Source organism: Somniosus microcephalus, chromosome 30 (assembly GCF_052327205.1).
Source record: "Somniosus microcephalus isolate GS21.2 chromosome 30, FLI_Smic_1.0, whole genome shotgun sequence".
NCBI classification, from domain to species: domain Eukaryota; kingdom Metazoa; phylum Chordata; class Chondrichthyes; order Squaliformes; family Somniosidae; genus Somniosus; species Somniosus microcephalus.
Genome location: NC_141016.1, coordinates 721112 through 742256, shown reverse-complemented (window position 1 = coordinate 742256; position 21145 = coordinate 721112). Strand labels below are relative to the sequence as shown.

The 21145-nt window shown below is 57.0% G+C and overlaps 1 protein-coding gene across 1 annotated transcript; it reads left to right on the top strand.

The window, feature by feature from the left end:
* Nucleotides 1–1837: 1837 nt before the first annotated feature.
* On the top strand, nt 1838–21145 carry LOC147097841 (PDZ and LIM domain protein 2-like). Its single transcript, XM_085970869.1, is given in 10 exon segments — nt 1838–2333; nt 12138–12289; nt 14960–15032; nt 15544–15680; nt 17037–17109; nt 19210–19361; nt 20095–20240; nt 20505–20601; nt 20876–20987; nt 20989–21145. Coding segments are annotated over 10 exon segments (1092 nt in total). The 5' UTR covers nt 1838–2240; the 3' UTR covers nt 21046–21145.

Below are 21145 nucleotides of genomic sequence, written 5' to 3'. Positions count from 1 at the left end.
GTGCGAATTAGGACACGGGGGTCAGTGAGCGGTGGGGGCGATGGGTGAACGGGACTGGGTGCGAGTTAGGACACGGGGGGTCAGTGAGCACAGGGGCGATGGGTGAACGGGACTTGGTGCGAGTTAGGACACGGGCAGCAGAGGTTTGCTATTCCCACTGCTCCACTCTTTCCTCATACCTTCCTCTGCTACAGATGTAATGGTCTTGGCCTCCAGCATCCCTGTGGCCAAAGGAATATCACCTCACCTCTCCCCTCACCCTTTGACGACCCTTTCCACTGATTCCCCAACCAGAGAATCTTTCCCTACTTGCTCAATCAAAATCTCTTATAATTTTAAAACCTCGATTAAATCTCCTCTCAGCCTTCTCCGCTCCAGTGGGAACAGTTCCAGTATCTCCAACCTCTCCTCATCACTCTCGTCTCCTATCCCTGACCTCACCCTGGAAAATCTACACCGTTCACACTTTAGACACTGAAAGGCCCTCGGCCTTGGGGGATCTCCCCTTTAACAGGAGAGGTGCAGGGGTACAAGACAGACATTCCACCACAAACAGACGGAGGTCTGTTGTCCCATTGACAAGAAACCGGCTTCAATTTTTAAAGTGATTCATGAAACATTCGAGGGCTCTCTGTGTTGATGGAAACTCTGCCCGCAATCGGCACCCACTGGCTCCCTGCCCATGTGTTTCGATCCGATCTCAAGTCCTGATTAATGCCAGTCCTGGGGATCCCTCTAGGATTGAAGCAGGAATCCTGACTCGCACCAAATCCCATTCACCTTATAGAGGCTCCACTGTGTCAGGCCAGGGTAACCTGAGTGTTGCAGAATTCCCACTGAATTCCAAACTTACAAGGACTGTCTCCCTGAAATGGAGGGCTATTTTATCGTGGGGAGTGGCGCCGCTGAGCGCAGTACCTTCCCTCATCCGTGCACTTTCCAGCAGGGTTAGCGATCCGGAGCAAGGACCCTTAGCGGCTGATTCTCTGCTCTCCCCCCACCCCACCCCCCGCCGTCACCCCAAGATTGCAGCGCTCGGCTCCCTCAGACATGTCCCTCCGACAGTGCGGCGCTCCCTCAGTATTGACCCTCTGACAGTGCAGCACTCCCTCAGTACTGACCCTCCGACAGTGCAGCGCTCCCTCAGACATGTCCCTCCGACAGTGCGGTGCTCCCTCAGTACTGAACCTCTGACAGTGCGGCGCTCCCTCAGTACTGACCCTCTGACAGTGCAGCGCTCCCTCAGTACTGCCCCTCCGACAGTGCAGCGCTCCCTCAGTATTGACCCTCCGACAGTGCAGCACTCCCTCAGTACTGACCCTCCGACAGTGCAGCGCTCCCTCAGTACTGCCCCTCCGACAGTGCAGCGCTCCCTCAGTATTGACCCTCCGACAGTGCAGCACTCCCTCAGTACTGACCCTCTGACAGTGCAGCGCTCCCTCAGTACTGACCCTCCGACAGTGCAGCACTCCCTCAGTACTGACCCTCCGACAGTGCAGGTCTCCCTCAGTACTGAACCTCCGACAGTGCGGCGCTCCCTCAGTACTGACCCTCCGACAGTGCAGCGCTCCCTCAGTACTGCCCCTCCGACAGTGCGGCGCTCCCTCAGTACTGAACCTCCGACAGTGCGGCGCTCCCTCAGTACTGACCCTCTGACAGTGCAGCGCTCCCTCAGTACTGCCCCTCCGACAGTGCAGCGCTCCCTCAGTACTGCCCCTCCGACAGTGCAGCGCTCCCTCAGTACTGAACCTCCGACAGTGCGGCGCTCCCTCAGTACTGCCCCTCCGACAGTGCGGCGCTCCCTAAGTACTGAACCTCCGACAGTGCAGCGCTCCCTCAGTACTGCACTGGGAGTGTCAGCCTGGATTATGGGCTCAAGTCTTTGGCATGGGACTTGAACCCATGACCTTCTGACTCAGAGACAAGAGTGTCACCCACTGAGTCACGTTTGCGAGCTTTGATCCAGCGGACTCTCTGCCTGCTCTCTGCATGACCTGCTCTTTCAGGCGACTGGAAGGGGGCAATGGGTTAATGGGACAATCAATGGAATAATGGGGCAATGGGTTAATGGGGTAGTGTGAGCTGGGTTGGTTATGAACAGGGATATTCAGTGAGTGGACCAGGCGCCGCAGGTGAGCAGGTCTGCGGGCGGGACGTGTTTAAGAGCTGGGTGGGGCCCGTTTAAAAGGGGCGGGCGGTGTTTGGCGCTTCTGCTGCCGCTCTGGCTGAGCCGCTGGGACATGGTTCGCAATGTGAGGCTGGCGGGTCCCGGACCCTGGGGATTCCGTATCAGCGGCGGCCGCGACTTCAACAAACCCATCGCCGTGTCCAAGGTGAGTGTCCGGGGCTGGACTGGCGGATAACTGGCGGAGTCCGGGAGTGAGCCGGGCGGGTGTCCGGGAGCTGGAGCTGGAGGTGTCGGTGCCCCGGGTTGGGGCAGCGGGGAGAGGAGAGGAGAGGAGTGTGGGCTGTGGGGCTGGTAGTTGGGTTGGTGGAGTTGGCGTTTATTCGGGTTGGTGGGTTTGAGGGGGTTTAGTTGGGTTGGGTTGAGGGGGTTTGGTTGGGTTGAGGGGGTTTGGTTGGGTTGGGTTGAGTTGAGGGGGTTTGGTTGAGGGGGTTTAGTTGGGTCGGGTTGAGGGGGTTTAGTTGGGTCGGGTTGGTGGGGTTGGAGTTTATTCGGGTTGGTGGGAGGTTTAGTTAGGTTGTTGGTGGAGTAGCGGGGGTATTTAGTTGGGTTGGTGGGTTTGGGTAGAGCTGGGTTGGGACTGGGAGGTGTGTTGTGTAGAATGCTGGCTCCCTCCACCCAGGGATTTGGATAACGGCAGCTTTGGGCGGGATGCTTGAATGGGGTGCAGGTTATAGAGTGGAGGGTGATGGTCAGTCTGGGTGCGGGTTGTAGTGTGGAGGGTGATGGTCAGTCTGGGTGCGGGTTGTAGTGTGGAGGGTGATGGACAGTCTGGGTGCGGGTTGTAGTGTGGAGGGTGATGGTCAGTCTGGGTGCGGGTTGTAGTGTGGAGGGTGATGGTCAGTGGGTGCGGGTTGTAGTGTGGAGGGTGATGGTCAGTCTGGGTGCGGGTTGTAGTGTGGAGGGTGATGGTCAGTCTGGGTGCGGGTTGTAGTGTGGAGGGTGATGGTCAGTCTGGGTGCGGGGTGGAGGGTGATGGTCTGGGTGCGGGTTGTAGTGTGGAGGGTGATGGTCAGTCTGGGTGCGGGTTGTAGTGTGGTGGGTGATGGTCAGTCTGGGTGCGGGTTGTAGTGTGGAGGGTGATGGTCAGTCTGGGTGCGGGTTGTAGTGTGGAGGGTGAGGGTCAGTCAGGGTGCGGGTTGTAGTGTGGTGGGTGATGGTCAGTCTGGGTGCGGGTTGTAGTGTGGAGGGTGATGGTCAGTCTGGGTGCGGGTTGTGTGGAGGGTGAGGGTCAGTCAGGGTGCGGGTTGTAGTGTGGTGGGTGATGGTCAGTCTGGGTGCGGGTTGTAGTGTGGAGGGTGATGGTCAGTCTGGGTGCAGGCTGGGTTTAAGGAAGTGGTTGTCCAACTGAGTGCCCAATTGGGTCATGTCCAGATACCTGTTGTCTAGTGTGGGGGTTGGGATTGCTGGTTGCGTTGGGGAGAGTGGGGTGGGGCTTGCTGGTTTGTTAGGTGCTGGGTTGGGGAGGGGGTTCAGGTGCCTGATTGGGTGTCTCGGGTAGCTCAGTGTCTCCTTAATCTGAACCCCTGTTAGGACTGATTTTTTTTTTTAATTCATGGGATGTGGGTGTCACTAGCAAGGCCGGCATTTATTGCCCATCCCTAATTGCCCTTGAGAAGGTGGTGGTGAGCCACCTTCTTGAACCATTGCAGTCCATGTGGTGTGTTGTAGCGGTTTTGTACAATTCTGTGACTTGCTGGGCCATTTCAGAGGGCAGTTCAGAGTCAACCACATTGCTGTGGGTCTGGAGTCACTTTTCGGCCAGACCGGGTAAGGACGGCAGATTTCCTTCCCTAAAGGACAATAGTGAACCAGATGGGTTTTTACGACAATTCGATAGTCTCATGGTCACCATTACTGATACTAGCTTTTTATTCCAGATTTATTTAATTAACTGAATTTAAGTTGCCCAGCTGCCGTGGTGGGATTTGAACTCGCGTCTCTGGATCATTCGTCCAGGCCAAGTATTAGTGGGGGTGGGACCTCTGGTATTGGGGGGAGTTTCTAAGTCACGGGACGCACGGGAAGTTTATTGATTCCGGTGTAGTTCCCCATGTCGTCGTTGCATGACCTGTCAGGGACAGGGTACTGAGTTTGGATGATCAGCCATGATCTCATTGAATGGTGGAGCAGGCTCGAGGGGCCAAATGGCCGACTCCTGCTCCTATCTTCTATGTATCTATGTCTCCTGAGCAATGGGTGGTGTGTAACTAGAAATGAAACTCTTAGCCCGTGTGGTGCGGGAGGAACCTGTTGCCTGTCCTGGAGTATTGAAGAAGCTCGTGCAGTCGCATGTGACACCCTCTAGAATGTCAATTGCCAGCTGACGGGAGGTGTGTTCAGTTCCGTCCCTCCTTTATCAGGAGGGCGGAACATTGGGCGCCATTCAGTCAAACATTCTTGGAATCCCTGCAACCTATCGAGCGATCCCTGGGTTAGTGATGTTTGGCGGAGAGCTCGAGGGAGTGTAAAGTGTTTCAGAAACTTTTCCCTGTGGGCCAGTGGAGACCTGGGTTTGGCGCCAATGAGGGGAGGGAGATACTGAAGAGATACGACGTGATCCATGTGGATTGAGCCTCCGTCTGGTGGTCTGGGGAGCGGAGTCCAAAAAGCTCTGGAATCATTACCCAATTCCCTATGAAATAATGTTCCAGTCTCTGCCTCAATCACCCCTTGTGGTGAAACATTCCTTCTAACCTCCCCTCATTGCCCCAGTGAGAATCCGCAGTCTGTGTCCTTGTTACCGACCAGTGGGACAATCTTTCAGTGTTTACCTTCCATTACATCCTCCACCCCCGGTGAAAAGGCCCCAATTTTCCAGTACTCCAAATGTGGCCTAACCAAGGGCTAGTCCAAATTCACCATCACTTCCTCTCTATATTCAGACTGTGTGTAGCTTTCTCAACAGTTGCTGCTGGACTGTTGAGTGGGGGGGGGGAACATGTGGGTGGTGTTGGGGGGGGGGGGGGCGGTGGGTTTGGGGGGCTGGGCTAGGGGGGAGGGGGTGGGTTTGGGGAGGGGTGGCGGTGAAATCCCCCCAGCGCTGGTATTCTGGGTAGAGCTGGAGTTTGGGTCGGTTGCCGGGTGAACATGCAGCTCGGGCTGGTTTATGGGGTTTGCGCGCAGTCGGTTTATTGCTGTGATCAGTCTCCTTCCTGTTTCCTGTCGCTCTGTTCTCTGAGATTTCCTGATCTGATTAATGTTTCATGTAACGCTCTCTCCTTCCTCTGTTGCTGATTGACAGACGAGGTGGTTATTCTGTCCTCCGACATGAGGCTGTTCCACACAGACACAGAATCCCCACAGTGCAGATAGAGGCCATTTTGGCCCATCGCGCCTGCACCAACACATATCCCACCCTATCCCCGTAACCCCACGTATTTAATCCCCTAACACTAAGGGTCAATTTATCATAGCCCAATCAACCTAACCTGCACATCTTTGGACTGTGGGAGGAAACCGGAGCACCCGGAGAAAACCCACGCAAACACGGGGAGAATGTGCAAACTCCACACAGACAGTCGCCCGAGGCCAGATTTGAACCCGGGTCCCTGGCGCTGTGAGGCAACAGTGCTAACCACTATGCCACCGTGCCCCACAGTGAGACTATCTCTCCTGTCAAAGCCTGTCTCTCCAGGCCCCTCGCTCTACTGTCAAAACCTGTCTCTCCAGGCCCCTCGCTCTCCTGTCAAAGCCTGTCTCTCCAGGCCCCTCGCTCTCCTGTCAAAGCCTGTCTCTCCAGGCCCCTCGCTCTACTGTTGAAGCCTGTCTCTCCAGGCCCCTCGCTCTCCTGTCAAAGCCTGTCTCTCCAGGCCCCTCGCTCTCCTGTCAAAGCCTGTCTCTCCAGGCCCCTCGCTCTCCTGTTGAAGCCTGTCTCTCCAGGCCCCTCGCTCTACTGTTGAAGCCTGTCTCTCCAGGCCCCTCGCTCTCCTGTCGAAGCCTGTCTCTCCAGGCCCCTCGCTCTACTGTTGAAGCCTGTCTCTCCAGGCCCCTCGCTCTACTGTTGAAGCCTGTCTCTCCAGGCCCCTCGCTCTCCTGTCGAAGCCTGTCTCTCCAGGCCCCTCGCTCTACTGTTGAAGCCTGCCTCTCCAGGCCCCTCGCTCTACTGTTGAAGCCTGTCTCTCCAGGCCCCTCGCTCTCCTGTCGAAGCCTGTCTCTCCAGGCCCCTTGCCACTGGGCTCTAAGCCCCACACTGCTTTGCACCTCCCTGATTGCCTGAGGCCCAGATGCCACTGGCTGTACTGTAACTAGGATGGGTTTGAGGCCCTGTTCTACAGTGGCCCCTCCTCCAGCCTGGCAGTGCTGTGTGGGCAGGTCGGGCCTGACGAATGTTGGTGGTTTATCGTGTGCAGATCTTGCACCTTCTATTTAGGAAGCAACAAGCCAGCCTTTGAGTCGAACCTGCTTTGTTTGAAGTGTATATATCGGGTTATGAAACTGGGGGTGTTGGTAAATGCTGTGGCTTCTCTCATTGGCCTATCCAGGTCAAGGGTCAAAGGTGATGGGATTGTTTGGTTTTAGGGTCTGACGGGTCCTTTCCTTTTTGACTACGGGCTGTTGCGGCCTTGTTCTGAAGGCCTGGTAGTTCAGTGTGTCGCAGGAGGGGATTCTGGGAACTGCATTGCCTCGCAGTGGCCGAGGTGGGGGTGACGGGGAATATTTAAAGGCTGTGGGGAAACGACGAGTGCAGAGCCTTCGTGTGGAGCGTAGCCAACAAGGCCTCGTCCTGTGCTGAGATCGCTGAGAATTAAAGACCCCATTCTTGGGAGGTGGGTGTCACTGGCAAGGCCGGCATTTATTGCCCATCCCTCGTTACCCTAGGTTTTATACACTGAGGTCTCGCTGGGCCATTTCAGAGGGCAGTTAAGAGTCAACCATATTGCTGTGGGTCTGGAGTCACATATAGGCCCAGACCGGGTAAGGACGGCAGATTTCCTTCCCAAAAGGACATTAGTGAACCAGATGGGTTTTTATGACAAACCGACAGTTTCATGGTCACTTTTACTGAGACCAGAATTGGAATTCAAATTTTCAAACTGGCCAGTAATGTAACCACTGCACTCCCATAGCCCCTGGTGAGAGGGCACCGGTGTGCGTACGGTGATTACTGGGGGTGGGGCACCGGTGTGCGTACGGTGATTACTGGGGGTGGGGCACCGGTGTGCGTACGGTGATTACTGGGGGGGGGGGGGGCGCGCCGGTGTGCGTACGGTGATTACTGGGGGTGGGGCACCGGTGTGCGTACGGTGATTACTGGGGGGGGGCACCGGTGTGCGTACGGTGATTACTGGGGGGGGGCGCGCCGGTGTGCGTACGGTGATTACTGGGGGTGGCGCTTTGTACAGTTGTTGGCTGGAGTGAAGCATTCTGGTTGGCAGTCCCTGATCAAATGGGATCTGGAATGGGATTGGGATCGGAATCGGGATTTCCCCTGTAAGGCGGTGCCGGGGCTATGGGCTCCAGTGAGAGAATGACTCCCATTTCTCCAGCGCCTTTCACCACCACAGTACGTCCCAAAGCGCATCACAGCCAATGAAATAATTTTGGAGTGTGGTCACTGTTAGAATGTAGGAAAAATGGCAGCTAATTTGCGCACAGCAAGCTCCCACAAACAGCAATGTGGTAATGGCCAGGTAATCGGCTTTAGTGATAGTTAAGGGATAAATATTGACCAGGACACCGGGGAGAACTATCCTGCTCTTCTTCCAAAAGTGGCCATGGGATCTTTTACATCCACCAGAGGGCAGACGGGGCCTCGGTTTAACATCTCATCCAAAAGATGACCCCTCCGACAGTGCAGCACTCCCTCAGTAGTGCACATAATAGACTTGTTAGCAAAATTGAAGCCCATGGGATTAAAGGGACAGTGGCTGCGTGGATACAAAACTGGCTTGGGGACAGAGCAGTGGTGAACAGTTGTTTTTCAGACTGGAGGGAAGTGTATAGTGGTGTTCACCAGGGGTCGGTGTTGGGACCACTGCTCTTTTTTGATATATATTAATGATCTGGACTTGGGTATACAGGGCACAATTTCAAAGTTTGCAGATGACACAAAACTTGGAAATGTAGTAAACAGTGAGGAGGATAGTAACAGACTTCAGGAGGATGTTTTGGTAGGAAGATTGAGGAGAGACAATATAAACTAAATGGTCCAATTTTAAAGGGGGTGCAGGAATGGAGACCTGGGGGTGTCTGTACACCAATCTCTGAAGGTGGCAGGACAGGTTGAGAAAGCTGTTAAAAAGCACATGGGTTCCTTGGTTAAATAGAGGAACAGAGTACAAAAGCAAGGAAGTTATGGTAAACCTTTATAAAACGCTCATTGGGTGTTGTGTATTGTGTCCAATTCTGGGCATCGCACTTTAGGAAGGATGTCAAGGCCTTGGAGAGGGTTCAGGGGAGATTTACTGGAATGGTCCCAGGGCTGAGGGACTTCGAGGATATGGAGAGACTGGAGAAGCTGGGATTGTTCTCCTGAGAGCAGAAAAGGTTAAAGGGAGATTTAATAGAGATGTTCAAAATCATGGGTTTTGATGGAGTAAATAAGGAGAAACTGTTTCCAGTGGCAGGAGGGTCGGTGACCAGAGGACACAGAGTGAAGGTAAAAGAGCCAGAGGGGAGAGGAGGAAACAGGTTTCACTCAGCGAGTTGTGATCTGGAATGCGCTGCCTGAAAGGGCGGTGGAAGGAGATTCAATAGTCACTTTCAAAAGGGAATTTGAAATGGAAATATTTGCAGGGCTCTGGGGAAAGAGCAGGGGAGTGGGATTAATTGGATAGTTCTTTCAAAGAGCCGGCACAGGCACGATGGGCTGAATGGCCTCCTCCTGTGTCATTCTATGAAGTATTGGCCTGGATTATGGGCTCGCGTCTCTGAAGTGAGAGTTGAACCCATGATGATCTGACTCTAAGGTGAGAGGCCACGGCTGACACTACGGGGGCAGGGTGTGTGTGTGGTGGGGGAGAATGAGTCTCGCTCTGGTCCCATCAAACTGGACGCAGTTAGATGGTAGCTATACCATACGATGTGAAAAAAGGACCTGAGTCAAATGAGTTGGGTGGGAGATGATGCGTTGTGTCGCATGCTGGCCTCCTCGCTACTTTTGATGCTGAGGACCACACTTTGCCCCAGTCCTGGTTCCTCACTCCAACCATCTGAAGCTGGCCAGGGTTCTGAGGCGAGCCTGGTTTCCCGCTGTTTGTCTTTAATTCGCTCTCAGAATGTGGGTGTAACTGGCAAAGCAGCATTCATCGGCCATCCCTTCGGAGGGCGTCAGCCATGCAGGGTGGGACTGGAGTTGGGTGTAGCCCAGGGTTGGCAATGTTCCCTTCATTGAAGGGCCTTCGGGAGCCAGTTGGTATTTTGCAACAATCTGACCGCTTCATGGTCACCTCATTTTAATTTCCCAACATGCCCTGGTGGGGTTTGAACTCCGGACCTGTGTATTGCTAGTCCAGGGCCAGAGCTGCGAGTCCTCCGTAACACTGTGCCCCTCTCGACCTCCAATGTTCTTCAACCCTCTGCCCCTTGTCCTGTTACAAGCCCCCTCTAGGGCAGCGATGTATTTTGGGGGTGCTGTGGGTTAGGGGAGCGTAGTTTGGCAAAGTGCGATTTCCCCCGCTGTGGCGGGCTGGCAGCTCATTAGCAGCACCAAGGGAGTCCTCTCCCCGGGGGGATCATTTAGTTCTTCAATTCAGCCCAACTGTCGGCTTCTGTCCTTCCACAGCTCCCAGACCAAATATCTTGACTGTCAGCAGAGGCATTTAAATATATTGACTGTATTGCTGGGTAATGACTGTCAGCAGAGGCATTTAATTAATACAAATTCTCCTCTCTCTCTCTCTCTCTCTCTCTCTCTCTCTGCACCCAAGCAGCATTAAGACTAGAAACTTGCCCCACCCTTCCTTAATCTATTTTTAAACAGGGAACATAAATCCCTTGCTGTAAGTGTGCTGGAGTTGATTGCATGTGATGTCAGAGCAATCTGTCACTGTCATCTGTTTCATTGACAAAAGCACCAATATGTTTTTTGCTGTTTCCCTTCAGAACTCTCCCCTCCCATTCCTGTGAATTTTCACTGCCTCCCTCCCATGGCTCTGACACTATAACCTGGTGCCCACAACTGGGGCCTAACCATGGCCTGGTCCAAATTCACCATCACTTGTTTTTATATTCAGTCCGTGTATAAAACCCAGAATCCCATTTGCCTTTTTAGGCCTTTTCTATGCTCCCTCCCACCTTTAAAGATCTCTATCCCTCCCTCCCTCCCTCTCTCTCTATCACTTTCTAGCCCCCGTGAGTCGTAACTCACCATGGGGAAAAAATCCTCCTCATCTCCCTCTGGTTCTTTTGCCGATTATCTTCACTCTGTGTCCTCTGGTTACCGACCCTCCTGACACTGGAAACAGTTTCTCCCGATCCACTCTATCAAAACCCCTCATAATTTTGAATACCTCTATTAAATCTCCCCTTAACCTTCTCTGCTCCAAGGAGAACAATCCCAGCTTCTCCAGTCTCTGCACATCACTGAAGTCCCTCATCCCTGGAACCATTCCAGTAAATCTCCTTTGCTCTTTCAGCACAGAACCAGCTCCCAGTCCAGCAACGCCTCGATTTTAAAATTCCCATCCTTGTTTTCAAATCCCTCCATGGCCTCGCCCCTCCCCATCTCTGTAACCTCCTCCAGCCCCACAACCCTTCCAGATTTCTGGCCTCTTGCGCATCCCCGATTTCCATCGCTCCACCATTGGTGGCCGTGCCTTCAGCTGCCTGGACCCCGAGCTCTGGCATTGCCTTCTCTGCGCCTCTCTCCTCCTTTAAGACACTCCTTAAAATCTACCACTTTGACCAGACTTTTGAAGCCAATTAAGTATTTTTGAAGTGTAGTCACTGTTGTAATGTTGGAGATGTGGAAAAGCACAGCAAGCTCCCACAAACTGTAATGTGATAATGACCAGATAATCTGTTTTAGTGATGTTGGTTGAGTGATAAATGTTGGCCCCAGGACACCGGGGAGAACTCCCCTGCTACTGCAATAGTGCCACGGGATCTTTTACATCCACCTGAGAGGACAAACGGGGCCTCGGTTGAACATCTCATCCAAAGGACTGCCCCTCCGATAGTACGGCGCTCCCTCAGCACTGCCCCTCCGTCAGTGCGGCGCTCCCTCAGCACTGCCCCTCCGTCAGTGCGGCGCTCCCTCAGCACTGCCCCTCCGTCAGTGCGGCGCTCCCTCAGTACTGTCCCTCCGACAGTGCGGCGCTCCCTCAGCACCGCCCCTCCGACAGTGCGGCGCTCCCTCAGTACTGTCCCTCCGACAGTGCGGCGCTCCCTCAGCACCGCCCCTCCGACAGTGCGGCGCTCCCTCAGCACCGCCCCTCCGACAGTGCGGCGCTCCCTCAGCACCGCCCCTCCGACAGTGCGGCGCTCCCTCAGCACCGCCCCTCCGACAGTGCGGCGCTCCCTCAGCACCGCCCCTCCGACAGTGCGGCGCTCCCTCAGCACCGCCCCTCCGACAGTGCGGCGCTCCCTCAGCACCGCCCCTCCGACAGTGCGGCGCTCCCTCAGCACCGCCCCTCCGACAGTGCGGCGCTCCCTCAGCACCGCCCCTCCGACAGTGCGGCACTCTCTCAGCACCGCCCCTCCGACAGTGCGGCGCTCCCTCAGCACCGCCCCTCCGACAGTGCGGCGCTCCCTCAGCACCGCCCCTCCGACAGTGCGGCGCTCCCTCAGCACCGCCCCTCCGACAGTGCGGCGCTCCCTCAGCACCGCCCCTCCGACAGTGCGGCGCTCCCTCAGCACCGCCCCTCCGACAGTGCGGCACTCCCTCAGCACTGCACTGGGAGTGTCAGCCTGGATTATGGGCTCGAGTCTCTGGAGAAGGTATGACAAGGGGGTTGGGTGGACGTCTCCTGCGATCCCGGGCCCACACTGACGTCGGTATCTGTCACAGGTGATCAACGGGAGCAAAGCAGAGTTGTCAGATCTCCAGCTCGGAGACCTGATCACCAGCATCAATGGAACCGAGACCTCCGACATGATCAACATGGAGGCTCAGAACAAGATCAAACTGTGCCGAGGGGACCTCGTCCTCGGTGTTGACAGGTGGGTGGGGCGAGGCGGGGTATCGGGGAAATGCAGTCTCTTCCTGCGCTCTGCATGTGGGTGTGAGACAAGACCACGTGTACGAGGAGACTGTTATGGTCGGGGCAGCACCCCCCACTGGTGGGAGGGTATAATTATAGTGTGACACATTCACATAGCAATTTATAAAGGAACTATATTTAAAAATAAGGACAGAATGTGTGACTTGGAAAGTGACTGCTGGCATAGCCTGTAACCCTAAAGCCTACGTCTGGTCTTGACTCCCTTTAAGCAAGGCAACGGGAGATTGCTCTGGGTCTGGGGTCCTCCCCTCGCTGATTGAGAGGCAGAGCCTGCCGAGTGTTGACTCTCGCCTGTGGGTCCCGGGGCCTTTCTGTGATCGGGGGGCCTCTGATGATTCAGTAAATAAGGAGCAGGGAGAGCTCGCTGGATTCCAGTCTCCAGGGCGGAGAGTGAACCTGATCAGGTGAGGTTCTGTGTAACATGTATAAACAGTGTCTGTAACCACAGCAACCCGAACCAGATGGGTGATGTTTCAGCTGCTCCTCAATCTGCCTGGTTTCCGTTCCTTGTCGCCCAGGTCCCAGGCTGTGTGAGATCCGAGCTCTCCTGTACTGCCCCTGCTGGACACGCTGGGCAGCACAGGTTCTCCTGCCTCCAGTAGAGGAATCATCCCCTTTTAAAGCTCGCAGTAATGCAGCTGCCCCTTTAAAATCTGGTATGCTACCTCCAGGAGTCACCGCCCCTCCGACAGTCTGGCGCTCCCTCAGTCCTGCCCCTCCGACAGTGCGGCGCTCCCTCAGTCCTGCCCCTCCGACAGTGCGGCGCTCCCTCAGTCCTGCCCCTCCGACAGTGCGGCGCTCCCTCAGTCCTGCCCCTCCGACAGTGCGGCGCTCCCTCAGTCCTGCCCCTCCGACAGTGCGGCGCTCCCTCAGTCCTGCCCCTCCGACAGTGCGGCGCTCCCTCAGTCCTGCCCCTCCGACAGTGCGGCGCTCCCTCAGTCCTGCCCCTCCGACAGTGCGGCGCTCCCTCAGTCCTGCCCCTCCGACAGTGCGGCGCTCCCTCAGTCCTGCCCCTCCGACAGTGCGGCGCTCCCTCAGTCCTGCCCCTCCGACAGTGCGGCGCTCCCTCAGTCCTGCCCCTCCGACAGTGCGGCGCTCCCTCAGTCCTGCCCCTCCGACAGTGCGGCGCTCCCTCAGTCCTGCCCCTCCGACAGTGCGGCGCTCCCTCAGTCCTGCCCCTCCGACAGTGCGGCGCTCCCTCAGTCCGGCCCCTCCGACAGTGCGGCGCTCCCTCAGTCCGGCCCCTCCGACAGTGCGGCGCTCCCTCAGTCCGGCCCCTCCGACAGTGCGGCGCTCCCTCAGTCCGGCCCCTCCGACAGTGCGGCGCTCCCTCAGTCCTGCCCCCTCCGACAGTGCGGCGCTCCCTCAGTCCTGCCCCTCCGACAGTGCGGCGCTCCCTCAGTCCTGCCCCTCCGACAGTGCGGCGCTCCCTCAGTCCTGCCCCTCCGACAGTCTGGCGCTCCCTCAGTCCTGCCCCTCCGACAGTGCGGCGCTCCCTCAGTCCTGCCCCTCCGACAGTGCGGCGCTCCCTCAGTCCTGCCCCTCCGACAGTGCGGCGCTCCCTCAGTCCTGCCCCTCCGACAGTGCGGCGCTCCCTCAGTCCTGCCCCTCCGACAGTGCGGCGCTCCCTCAGTCCTGCCCCTCCGACAGTGCGGCGCTCCCTCAGTCCTGCCCCTCCGACAGTGCGGCGCTCCCTCAGTCCTGCCCCTCCGACAGTGCGGCGCTCCCTCAGTCCTGCCCCTCCGACAGTGCGGCGCTCCCTCAGTCCTGCCCCTCCGACAGTGCGGCGCTCCCTGAGTCCTGCCCCTCCGACAGTGCGGCGCTCCCTCAGTCCTGCCCCTCCGACAGTGCGGCGCTCCCTGAGTCCTGCCCCTCCGACAGTGCGGCGCTCCCTCAGTCCTGCCCCTCTGTTGGCTGTGGGGGGGGAAGTGACCGTGGGGAGTGGGGGGGACAGTGACCGTGGCGGGGGGGGGGGTGGTGGCAGGTACTATCCACCCCTATAATCAGCTGTCGCAGCAAACCCTGGGCGAGGGATCTTGGTTTTTATTCATTCTGGGGATGTGGGTGCTGCTGGCGAGGCCGGCATTTACTACCCATCCTGAGTTGCCCTGAGGCGGTGAGCCGCTGCCTTGAACCACTGTTGCAGTTTTACACTGAGTGACTCGCTCGGCCACTTCAGAGGGGCAGCGAAGAGGCAGCTGTGTTGGTGTGGGACTGGAGTCACGTGTAGGCCCAGACCGGGTAAGGATGGCAGGTTTCCCTCCCTAAAGGACGTCAGTGAACCAGTTGGTTTTTATCACAATCCGGAAGCTTCATGATCACTTTTACTGATTTTTACCTTTTACTTTTCCAGATTTTTTTTATCAAACTGAATTGAAATTCTGAAACTGCTCCGGTGGGATTTAAACTCTCGTTCTTTGGGTAATTAGTCCAGTAACAACCACTACACTCCCGTACCCCCTGGGGAGGGAGAGATGAGACCACTCGATTCTAGAGAGAAGTTGGACATGTGGAGGAGGCCGGGAGTCTGGGAATTGAGGGATGCGCCCAACTGCTGGGATGTCTTTGCTCCTCAGCGTTCTGACCTCTCGCTCTTTCTTTGCTACAGGCCAGAGCCAGGCTCCCCGGGAGTGCCCAATGAATCTCCTTCTACAGACACTTTCCTCGCACAGAGGTTCCAGGTCAGTGCGACGGGAGTGTCGGCCAGAGAGGAAACGCGGTATGGGGGCAGGATTCAGAGAAGGTTCGAATGTGATGCAGACCCACTCGCTCCTCACCGCTGGGTAACCTGGTTTGATCGCGGTGTGGTCGCAGCTTGCCTTTGCACCTCCCCCCTCCCTGTTCAGGTGCTGTGGTCTGGGTTACAGGAGCTCAAGGTGAAATCGTCTCTCTCCCTAACGGAGTCTGACCTTCGCACCTCGGGGCTGTTTAAACACGGACGGTCATTGCTAACGGCATTGACCCGGGAATGACCCCTGACCCTTCCCGTATGGCCCAGCCACTCGGCTTGTTTCGATACGTGATGTAAATCGGCCGGACACGAGGACAGTGCCCAACACTGAGGGCCACCTGCTCCGGACAGAGGGGTCACTCCGTGGGTCAAGGTTCACTGGGGGGTGGGGGGGGTGCGGGTACAGCCTTGTTTAGGGACTGTATTTTGACTGATTTTTAATTTTCCACCTTTTTCTCCAGACGGTCCTTCACACAGGCAGGGATGAGAACGAGAATGTTGTGGACAGGTCCTGGAGCTCCTCGGGTACAAACAGCAGCCTGACTCCCCTCTCGCCCGGAGCTGAACCCAAGACTGTCTCTCCCAGCACGGGCAGGAAGTGAGTAAACTTTCAGTTGGGTTCAGTGACTTGATGGCTGCTCGGAGAAAATGGTCGCCATCTGTCGCGACTCCGTTAGGGAGATGGTTTGAACCGGTGGCAGGGATTTGCCTTTCAGTGTGACCTCTCTCTCTCAATCTATATGCCTCTGAGTTCCTGGGTTGGTTTGAGGGCCTTTACCTGGTTTGTTGGCGGGGGGGGGTTTGGGGGTGCTGCTAGTGCAGAGACGAACACTAAGGGGCTCCCCAAGTCCAAGCTTTCCCCCCCCCCAAATTTCAACATTGCGATTTCCTCTTGCCCTCCCCCAGAGTTTTGGACCAGGGTTTCTGGATGTTCTGCTGTTTGAACCGGACAAGTCTCATTTTTTAACTAGAAATGTATTTTCCACTTCTATGGAAGTGATAGTTAAGTGCTGGTTATGTTAATTATTTCGTTTGTTGTCGGAACTTTTACTGAATTTTTTAGCTCCGTGTTTGGTTTTTGATTCAGTGTCAAGGACGCCAAAGTTAAGCCCTGCTTTGCCATAGCCAATCGGGTAGCTTGTTCTTAACAGATTGCTCCATGGTAACTCCTTCCTTCCTAATGCTGAAAGCAACTTAAGACTTGGCCCCAAAAGGCAAGCCCACTCTCTATAAACCAAACCACCAGCTCACCAGTATCCACACTAGAGGTGAACGACAAACCCGTCTAGCATTGGGGTCATACCAGAGACAGGACCGACAGGGTAAGGCTACTAATCCGATTTATCCAAAAGTAAAGTTATACAGAAGCAGAAATTGATTAGAATCAATACAGTGCTTTATTCTCACTTGACCTTACTTTAAAACTTCGTTTTTCCCTAAACTAACAAATATCCTTCATTAATGTGCATCACCTGACTGATGTTTGACCAACTGAACAACCTGGACCTGATGAGCGATTGTTTACAAAGGGGAAGCAGACTCTCCTTCCTTCCCCCCTCTCCCTCTCTTCTCCCCCTCCCCCACCCCATCCCGCTTCCTGTCCCTCCTCCCTCCCCCCCTCCCTCTCCACCCCCACCCCACTTCCTATCCCTCCCTCTCCTCCCTCCCCCCTCCCTCTCTCTTTTTCCCCCCCCCTCCCCCCTTTCCTTCCCAAACAGATTGTCTGTCTCCTTCCTGAGGAGGGGGTGAAGGTGCCAACACCGATTCTGCAGATGCTACTTTCGGTTTTGGTTTGATCGCGCCCCTCATGGGGCCGGAGCGGGGATTTGGTCGCGGGCGGTGAGGGGAATCTCGGCAAGGGCCCTAAACCGGCAGCACCCGCCCAATTGGGTTCGCCATAGCAACTATCGGTTGACCGTTTCAGTAACTTGAACTCTCATTGGATGCATTCCAGGTCCGTCTCCCCAGTGTGGAGCCCAAGGGAGGAGAGCGAGGAAACTCCGTATCCCAGAGACGCGGTGACAAAGGTAAAGGTGAGCGGCCCTGAGGAGGGGGACATTGAGCGAGGCGGGCGGGGGAGAGGAGGAGAGAGAGATCCGGCACCTTTCATGACCTCGGGACGTCCCAAAGCGCTTTACAGCCAATGGAATGCTTGAAGTGCAGTCGCTGTTGTAATGAAGGAAACGTGGCACAGCAAGAGCCCACAAACAGCAATGTGATGAATGACCAGATAATCTATTTTTAATACTGAGGGAGTGCCGCACTGTCGGAGGGGCAGTACTGAGGGAGCGCTGCACTGTCGGAGGGGCAGTACTGAGGGAGCGCTCCACTGTCGGAGGGGCAGTACTGAGGGAGTGCTGCACTGTCGGTGGGGCAGTACTGAGGGAGCGCTGCACTGTCGGAGGGGCAGTACTGAGGGAGCGCTGCACTGTCGGAGGGGCAGTACTGAGGGAGCGCTGCACTGTCGGCGGGGCAGTACTGAGGGAGCGCCGCACTGTCGGAGGGTCAGTACTGAGGGAGCGCCGCACTGTCGGAGGGTCAGTACTGAGGGAGCGCTGCACTGTCGGAGGGGCAGTACTGAGGGAGCGCTGCACTGTCGGGGCAGTACTGAGGGAGCGCTGCACTGTCGGCGGGGCAGTACTGAGGGAGCGCTGCACTGTCGGCGGGGCAGTACTGAGGGAGCGCCGCACTGTCGGAGGGGCAGTACTGAGGGAGCGCTGCACTGTCGGAGGTGCCATCTTTCAGATGAGACATTAAACCGAGGCCCCGTCTGCTCTCTCCGGTGGATGTAAAAGATCCAACGCCCGATATTTTGAAGAAGAGCGGGGGAGTTCCTCCAGGTGTCCTACTTCACTAAAACTGATTCTCTGGTCATTTATCACATTGCTGTTTATGGGAGCTTGCTGTGTGCAAATTGGCTGCCGCGTTTACCTGGCGCTTCAGAACGCTTATCGTCTTGAGCGAACGCACTGGGGTGTTTGAGATGTGATGGGGCACGATTCTAAACACAAGCCCTTCAATATCTTCCCCTCCCCACCTCCGGAACCGGCAGGCGGGGGGCACTGACTGGAGAGGCGTGTTTGAAAGGAAGGTGAAGATGCTGAGGGCGGCAGTCACAGAGGAGGGGGTGTGGGGGGGGTGGGCCTGGAGGGGGAGGTGGGGTGGGGGGGGTGGGGGGGAGGGCCTGGGGGGGTGTGGAGGAGGGGGGAGGGCCTGGGGGGGTGTGGAGGAGGGGGGAGGGTGCCTGGGTGGTGTTGCGGAGGGGGGGCCTGGGAGGTGTCGGGGGGGTTGGTGGAGAGGAGGCCTGGGGGTTGCGGAGGGGGGGCCTGGAGGTTGTGGAGGGGGGGGCGGGGTGGAGAGGAGGCCTGGGGGTTGCGGAGGGGGGGCCTGGAGGTTGTGGAGGGGGGGGCGGGGAGGAGGCCTGAGGTTGCGGAGGGGGGGGCCTGGGGGTTGTGATGGGGGGGAGGAGGCCGCGGAGGGGGGTGCCTGGGGGTTGCGGGGCGGCGGCAGGCTGACTGGCTGTGGCCTGTCGAGGAATGCGAGTGTTGTGATCCCTGCTGCCAACACACCCTGCTTGGCATGGGGAGGTTTTTCCGGTTAGATGGATTTCTGCAAATTCTGTTTACTCAGCTGACTGGGAGGAATGTGAAACCTGTGTCCCTGGGCTGGGGGAGGGGAGAAGTAGTACAGTCTGGGGTTACAGGGCCGTAACCCTTGAGAGGAGGGGACAAAGTTCATAGTCCGTGCCCCCTGACCTCACAGTCCGCAGTCTGCCCGGAGGGACTGTGCCCGCCTTCGATTCCAGCCCTGTCACACTGACCGTTCAACCCGACCAGTCCCCGTGTTGGAGCAAAGCGAAGCATCTCTCCTAATGCTGTGCCGCCCTCTCGGAGTGAAAGGTGGTTGTTGGGAGAGGGAGGAGCAGGGATGGACGTGGGGTGGATGAGTTGGGAGTTGGCGGGACCCGTGGGGTGGGGGGGTGTAACAGTGAGGAGCTGCCTGAGGCCCTGATGATGGAGCTGTGTGGAGGATTTTCACCCTCCCAGTGTCATTGCTCCTCACCCCTGTTTGGGGTTCAGTGCGTGGGGCCGCTCTCTGACTCTTCCCCTCCTGTGTTTGTTTTTCAGGGACTCCAGGCAGGGGTTGAAGGCCGCAGGAGCGTCTCGCCCGTCTACACTCCCCACCCTGACCCCAGGGTGGTCCGCTCGGCAGACTCCAGTCCCTGGGAGGCTCCCAATAAAGGATCGCGCCCCCCCAGCTCGGCGGTGCTGAGCAAAGGGTAGGTGTCACACTGCGTGTACAAGAAGGAACTTGAATTTCTCCCGAGCCATTCACCACCTGCGGACGACCCAAAGCTCTCACAGCCAATGAAACACTTTTTGAAGCGCAGTCACTGTTGTAAACGCGGCAGAAAATTTACACAGCAAGATCCCACCAACCGCAATGAGGTCAGGGGGTGGAGGCGGGGTCAGAGGGCAAGGTGGAATGTCGTGTGATGGCCAAACTGCGGTAGTGGTGTTGGGAGAAAGGCTGCAGCGGGTCCCTCAGGCCTTGGCCACGGTGTGTGGTGGGCAGACTGGCCTGGCCCAACCCTTGACCACCCCCTCCCCATCGCTCCACCGTTGGCGGCCGTGCCTTCAGCTGCCTGGGCCTCGAGCTCTGGAATTCCCTCCCTAAACCTCTCCGCACCCCTCTCCTCGTTTAAGATGCTCCTTAAAACCTACCTCTTTGGCCAAGCTTTTGGTCACCTGTCCCGATATCTCCTTCTGGGGCTCGGTGTCCAATTCTGTTTGATAATCGCTCCTGTGAAGCGCCTTGGGACATTTTACTGTGTTAAAGGCGCTATATAAATGCACGTTATAGAGAGACTGAAGGGATTGATTCACCTTTGGGTAACAATTGTTTCCTCCTCACTTCCTGCTGACTCTGGGAGCTATTCCTGCCCCCCCCCCCCCCCCCCCCCCCCCCCCCCCCCCCGGCTGTATATTTACCCGTTGTCTCCGTGTCTCCAGAGCCCACGAGCGTCTAACCCTGAATCGTGTTGACAAGGACTCCGAGCTGTACAAAATGATCCAAGAGAATCGGGCGGCGAAGGAGCCTCCGCGGCAATCCAACCGCTTCCGCTTGCTACAGGAGGCCCTGGACACCGACCAGGAGGGTGAGGCCGGTGGGGGCAGGGGGCGGCGGGGGGAGGAGGGGCGGGTGTTGGGGGTGTTTTGGGAAGGGAGCAGGGGGAAGGGGAACTTGGAAAGTGGAGGGCAGAGGCTTTCAGGGGGGGTGGGAGCTGGGCAGGGCTGTCGGTGGGTGGGTGTGTGGAGGGGGGGTGTTGGTGAGGTAGGTGGGGGGGGGGGGGGGGTAGGTGCTTTGTTGGGGGGGTGTCAGGTGCCGGATCCTGCCTGACTGACTCTCTGGTCTTTCCCAGCGGCTGCGGTTCGATTCCCGGGGAGATTCTCCTCTCCGGCCCCCGGCCCCGGGGTCCCCAAGTATCACGTGTGTGAGAAGTGCGGCTCCAGCATCGTGTGAGTACCGTGCCACGGGTGGGGGAGTGGGGAGGAGGGCTTGTAGGGTGGGTGGGTGATCGGTGCTACTCGGGACCCCACGATATCCGATCCAGATTGTGTGTATTTATATAACCCCTCGGTGAAGGGCCACGAGTATCGATCCTAAACCAATCCCAGCGTTGTGGGGTGTCGCTCGGACGCTGAGCGGCCGGGAGGGAGTGTGTGACCGAGGGGCGGTCCCTGCGGTTACGGCCGCCTCTCACGCTCCTGTTTATTTTGTCCCCTGGCACAGAGCGGATGTGGTGAAGATTCGGGAAGGTTGTTACCGGCACCGCGAATGCTACGCCTGCGCCGATTGTGGCCTCAACCTCGGGATGAGAGGTCACTTCTGGGTCGGGGGGCAAGATGTTGTGCGAGAAGCACTCGCTGGAGCGATTCCGGGCGGCTGAGGGCAGCTCATGACCCGGGCACTGGTTACCCGCGGGACTGAGCTCGGGGACCCTCCAACTACACAGAAAATCCCTTGTAAAATATCCGATGATTTAATAAAGGAATGATGGCA